This window comes from Megascapheus bottae, chromosome 2 (genome assembly GCF_031878675.1).
Source record: "Megascapheus bottae isolate mThoBot1 chromosome 2, mThoBot2.hap1, whole genome shotgun sequence".
NCBI classification, from domain to species: Eukaryota; Metazoa; Chordata; class Mammalia; order Rodentia; family Geomyidae; genus Megascapheus; species Megascapheus bottae.
Genome location: NC_143510.1, coordinates 27,414,631 through 27,420,630, shown reverse-complemented (window position 1 = coordinate 27,420,630; position 6,000 = coordinate 27,414,631). Strand labels below are relative to the sequence as shown.

General features: G+C 45.6%; 1 protein-coding gene across 3 annotated transcripts in view; it reads right to left on the bottom strand.

Annotated features, from left to right (window-relative positions):
* Abhd6 (abhydrolase domain containing 6, acylglycerol lipase) overlaps nucleotides 1–6,000 on the bottom strand; it is a 43,464-nt gene continuing 37,464 nt past the window's right edge. For all 3 annotated transcript variants that reach the window (XM_090322932.1, XM_090322922.1, XM_090322941.1), the window contains 4 exons: nucleotides 4,683–4,840; nucleotides 3,989–4,043; nucleotides 3,692–3,792; nucleotides 1–822 (listed from right to left, as the gene is read on the bottom strand). In XM_090322932.1, coding sequence (XP_090179058.1) covers nucleotides 646–822; nucleotides 3,692–3,792; nucleotides 3,989–4,043; nucleotides 4,683–4,840 — 491 coding nt within the window. In that variant the 3' untranslated portion in view covers nucleotides 1–645. The remainder of the gene's footprint in view (nucleotides 823–3,691; nucleotides 3,793–3,988; nucleotides 4,044–4,682; nucleotides 4,841–6,000) is intronic.

Genomic DNA, 6,000 nt, shown 5'->3' with positions numbered 1-6,000 from the left:
ACCATGCCTGCAACCCTGAGAGTCCTTCCTTCCTTCCTTCCTTCCTTCCTTCCTTCCTTCCTTCCTTCCTTTGAGGTGGGGGCAATTTCTACTTCCTTCCTCATCTTGCAGCTCATTGCTGCATTCACCTCTATGCAAGTCTCTATGCAAAATTTGAATTTGATCTAAACAAGAAGGTTCAGAGAATGAGGACTAAAGCTCCTGTAAAAACCACTGACCATGCAGGGGATATATCTGAAGCCACAAAAACAAACAAAAACCAACGACCTTGAGTTTCAGTGTATGAAACAATGTCTTAAAGAAAATGTTCTTGATGATGAAGGGTCAAGGTGGCCTTTAAACACAAGCTTGTCAGTGACAGAAACTGAAGACTTATCAGTAGGTTTCATGGCTGGGTTTTCTTATTTTTGTCCCATTTGGGTTTCTAGTTTGTGTGAAAAAAAATCTTGGAGATTTCCGGTGGCTCTTGAAGCTCTATGGAACTAAGGATCCAGGAAACAGGGACCTGGCTGCCTCAGGGACGCTGGCACTGGCGCTCCAACTGCATTTGGGGCAGGATTCCTGAGAGTGGTGGCCGAGTCAGGGTTTGGGGGTTGGGGGCAGGTGCTGTGTGCAGAATGCAGGCGGCAGGCTGCAGGAGGGGTCTCAGTCCAGCTTCTTGTTGTTGTCTGTGTTGTGGAGAGAAGCTAAAAAGTCAACGATGAGCTTGGCTGTCTTCCGAGGTCTCTCCATCACCACGGAGTGCCCACAGTTTTCCAGAAGCTCCACCTGGCAATCAGCAATTGACTTGGCCAGCATATCTGCTCCAGACACATCAAGCACCTGCCAGGAGGGAGAGGAAATATGATGGTGCATAAAGGTTTGGACGCCCAGGTGCACTCTGTGGACAGAGTTTCCACTGGGGTTTGGCAGGGGTCGGGGAGGATTTGAAGACCAAGTTGATTTGGCCTTGGGGTTAGTAGCTCTTTGATGGGAGTGACCAGCTTGCCTCCTGTTTGATTCTGCAAATCAGTTACCAGGAAATGTCTTGCTGCTAGGAATGAGGTGAAAAAGACATAGTCTTTGACTGATTGGAGGTTATGGTCTGTTGGGAATCCAAGTTCAAGAGAGAAATACAGTGTAGTGTAACAGGGGCCCTATTGGAAAAGGATGCTGGGAGCTGAGAGTTCAAGAAAAACAGGAAGACAGAGATATCTTTGTGAGTACGGGAGTCCCCATGAAATGGGGAGGAGCACAAGGGTGGGAGGTCATGGAAAGGGGAGGGGTCCACAGAGAGCTGGAGGCTGAGCTAGCAAGCAGACAGAAGGGAGGAACATGGTGGTAAGGAGGCAGAACACATCAGGGAAAATGAGGCATGAGAAACAGCATGCCAAGAATCCAGAGACACACACTGTACTTGTGAGTAGTTCTACTCCAAATACAGATGCAAGCTGGGTGCTGGTGACTCACACCTGTAATCCTAGCTACTGAGGAGGCTGAGACCTGAGGATCATGGTTCCAAGCCAGCCCAAGCAGGAAAGTCTATGAGACTCTTATCTCCAAGTGGAGCTGTGTCTCAAGTGGTAGAACACTGGCTTTGAACAAAAGAAGCTCAGGGACAGTGCCCAGGCCCTGAGTTCAAGCTCTAGGACTGGCACAAAACAAAACAAAACGAAGTGGCATTACAAAATAAATATGAATGTAATAAAGAAATGCAAGATCTTGTTTGTGAGGTACTGTGCTAGCAGGGAGAAGGGACATGAGAGGTATTTAATTGATGTGTACCAGTACCATCAGGAAGAGTTGTCAGGTTTCTCTGTGTAGGTTGCACATTGCTCAAATCCAGGAGTCATTATTCACACAGATGACAGTCCACTGTATACTAGGGCATTTGAGCCTCACAAGTACCACGGGAGTAGAAGACATACTCTATTTGGAGTGGCTGAGCGACTGCTTACAGGCACAGGCTAAGAAGGATTGAGAAGGCAGAAGGGGGGGCTGGGATGCAGACTTTCTGACTTAGAGAACATCAGGAGAACAGGGCTTGGCCCCCTCAGTCTCCACAAAACAATGGGCTACAGCCTTTCCCTGCTAGTCCCTGGACGCTCTAATCACCTGGGGTTTTTACAATAAAGACTTCTGTTGTTCTGATCTGATTCCTGATCAAGTGACTGCCTGACCCAGCCTGGAAGCTGCCTTTAGGGCTCAGGCACATAAAGCTGCTTTCAGTCCCTGCAGAAGGGAACACAGAAACCTTCCTCCTCTCCTCCTCCTGTGCTGTGCTCCCTCTGCCAAACTGGCTGGAGTCACCACTGTCCTCCATTCCCATGGTGGCCTTCATCTTAAGGTCTGCTGAGGATTCAGTGTGTCCCCTAAAGCTTATAGGAACTTTATTCCTCTCATCAAGGGATGAACAGACTAAAGAGAGTTCTACCTGGATGGATGGATGGATGGATGGATGGATTTCACTGTGTGGGAGGAGCTTTGTAATTGTGGGATTGGCTTTCTCACCACTGTGTATGCACTCTGCCTAGATCCTCATCTCTCTCATCACATGAAACCCTCCCCCATATTATAATCCAGCAGAAAGCATCTCACCAGATGCTGGTGGGTTCCCTATGACATGCCAACCTCCAAAACGCCATACCTGATAAACTTCCAATCCTTATAAATGACCCAGTCTCAGGCATTTTGTTATAGCATCAGAAAATTGGTTAAGATAGTAAATTAAAAAATATATAATGGATTACAATAATACCCTTTATTCAATATTTCCTAGTATAAGCCTCTTGCCTACCCATTAGCAGACATTTATTCTGCATGTGTTGTAGGTCTTATACAGGCTCTGTTTTTCAATGCTTCTTCTTGCTTTGAGTTGTATGAAGGAGGTGATCTCTGAAGCAGTTTTAAGTTAGGTGATGGTAGCTTATGTCTGTAATCCTAGCTATTCAGGAGGCTGCAATCTGAGGATTGTGATTCAAAGCTAGCCTAAGCAAGGAAGACCATGAAACTATCATCTCTAACGACCAAGAAGCCAGAAGTGGAGCTGTGGCTCAAATGGTAGATCACTAGTCTTGAGTGAAAAAGCTAAGGGACAGAAGTTAAGCTCTGAGGTACAAACCTTAGTATTGGCATATGCATGAGCACAAGCGCGAACATGTGCACACACACTTAACCCCCCCCCCAATATACACTCCACGTACACAAAGTGAAAGAAGAGGCCAGGCATAGTGTGGCTCATAGAAACCAGGAGAAACTTTATCTAAAGCCAATCTAGACCTTCCTCTAGGTCAATAAACTGGGCATGGTGGCATGTACCGGTCATCTGAGCTATGCAGGAGGTGACAGGTAAGATCTGAGCCATCTCCAGGCAAAAGTGAGACCCCATGAGAAAAATAGTAACTAAAGCAAAAAACAGAAGGAAAAGATTGTTTGGGGCAAGACTCATCATGGATGGTAAATCGAGAAGGGGATATTGGAGAAGGAACTGGACGATTGATGGTCTGAAAGTGAATGCTTATAGCTTGCTTCTCAGAAACTCCACAAGAAGAAAAAGACAACTCAGGTGTCAATCCAGGACTGTGTGCCTAGGTGCTTGGCACAGGTAGATGCCACCCCTTTCTTGATAAGAGGAATGGATCAAAGAGGCTCACTTTATAAACTGCCACACGCTTTTCCTCAAGGCCATTTGTCTGAGGGCTCTGGGACATACCTGGTCTTGTTTTCCCCAGATGACCAGTGTTGGAACCTTGATCTTCTCCATGTTCTGATGCAGAGTGTATCTGGACTTTTCACTCACAATTTCCAAAAACACTGTCCGAAAACCAAAGTATGTTGTTGCATCTAGGAGTATCACAATGGAGTCAAGGGGTAGGGAACCCCAGGCCACCCCTTCCCCACCTCAGGGGCCCAGCAACAATTCAGAGTCACAGAGCCTTAAGAAATAGAAGACCACCCGCCATAAGCTTCACTTGTAACCATCTCCTGGCTACACAAAGGAGCTACTCACACTTCCGGTAGAAGTTGTTATGGGGGATTCGGACATCCACAAGGCCTTGCAGGATCTGAAAACAGAAAACCCAAAGTCAGAGAGCAAGGGAAAATTCCTCAGGCCTCTCACGGTTCTAAAATAATGGAGGGAAAGGAAGGCCAGCAATTTTCTGAATTATCAAGGGCCACTCCTGTAAATCCTCATAGCTGTGGTATGCGCCATTACAGGGATGTAAGTTCCTGAAAGGCACATATATGGTGTGTGTGTGTGTGCATGCGCACATGTGTGTGCACATATGTGCATGTGTGTGCTGGTGCCCTAGGGCTTGAACTCAGGGCCTCAGTGCTGTTTCATAGCTCTATTTTCAGCTTTTTAGGGTTAATTGGAGATGAGTCTCACAGATTTTCCTGCCTATGCTGGCTTCAAACTGTGATTCTCAGATTTCAGTCTCCTGAGTGGCTGGGATTATAAGAATGGGCCACTAGACAATTTGTCTATCCCCTGTATTGGCGTACACTTGCTCAGGCACCTTCTTTGTCTTATTCATCACTGTGCCTGACATGTCACCGGTACCAAGTAGCCACTATTAACTGAACAAATAGGCAAGAACAAAAAGTTATCAGGAACCGGAGAGAATCCAAGAGGGGAGCTGGTGTGCCCACTGGAGCCCCCGAGAGAGTGCAATTATATGGATGGCTATGAGCCACTGTACCTGCTGAGGCACCTTGAAGCGGACATAGGAGCAGAGCTGGAGCATTTCACTCATCTCTTCCGGGGTGGACGGGACCAAGGGAATCTTGTGTGTGGTGGGTGCATCTTCCAGAGATTTGATCCGTTGTACAAACTCATTATCAGCTGAATACTGCAAGCCTATACCATTCAAACCAAAGAGCTTGACAATACATCTTCCTTTGTACTAACCCTCATTTTAAACAGGGGATTTCCAATTGCCACTCAAATCTAATATGTCAGGTTTCTTTTATCAAAAGAATACATTCTTTTCCTTTTGGGGTGTGTGTGTGTGTGTGTGTGTGTGTACTGGGGCTTGAATTCAGGGCCTCATACTTTTTTTTTTTGCCAGTCTTGGGGCTTGAACTTAGGGCCTGAGCACTGTCCTTGGGCTTTCCTCAAGGCTAGAGCTCTACCACTTGAGCCACAGCACTACTTTTCTATGTATGTGGTACCAAGGAATTGAACCCAGGTTTTTGTGCATGCTAGGCAAGCACTCTACCACTAGGCCAAAGTCTGGGCCTGTCACACTTTTGCTTTGACTTCTTTATTCATCACTAATGCTCTATCACTTGACCCACACCTCCACAACCAGCTTTTTGATTGTTTACTGGAGATGAGAGTGTCATGGATTTGTCTATCTAGGGTGGATTTGAATTATGATCCTCAGGCTCCTAAGAGGCCAGGATTACAGGTCTGAGCCACCAGCACCCCGCTAATCTTGGTTTTGTTTGTCTGTTTGTTTATTTGCCAGTCCTCAGGGCCTGGCAGTGTCCTTGGGCTTTCTCAAGGCTAGGGCTCGACCTCTTGAGCAACAGCACACTTCTGGCTTTTTTTCTATGTATATGGTACCGAGGATTCAAACCCAGGTCTTGTGCATGCTAGGCAAGCACTCTACCACTAGGCCAAACTTCTGGCCCCTAATCTTGGTTTCTTAATGGTAACAAATTAATTGTGGTGAGGTGAGCTTGTTAATAATGGAGGGAATTGGAGAAAGGGAGTTAAGGGACTTCATTTCTGAAAATTTTCTCTAAGTTTAAAATTATTTCAAAATTCAAGAGCAGTTTAATAATAAAAACTTAGGTAGGGCATTGCACTAATTCTTAAAATTTTTTTCACATATAAGCAATTTAACATTTTATGTTGAAACTCTAGTACAAAGTTCTCTGAGTAACTGACCATACACTTGGAAATGCCAGTTAGATATGACTTCCAGAAATGGGCTCCTATTTAATAGCCATCTACTATGGCTGTTCTTCAGTTCTCAAACTTTGCTATTAAAAGATCAAATAATTTCAGAC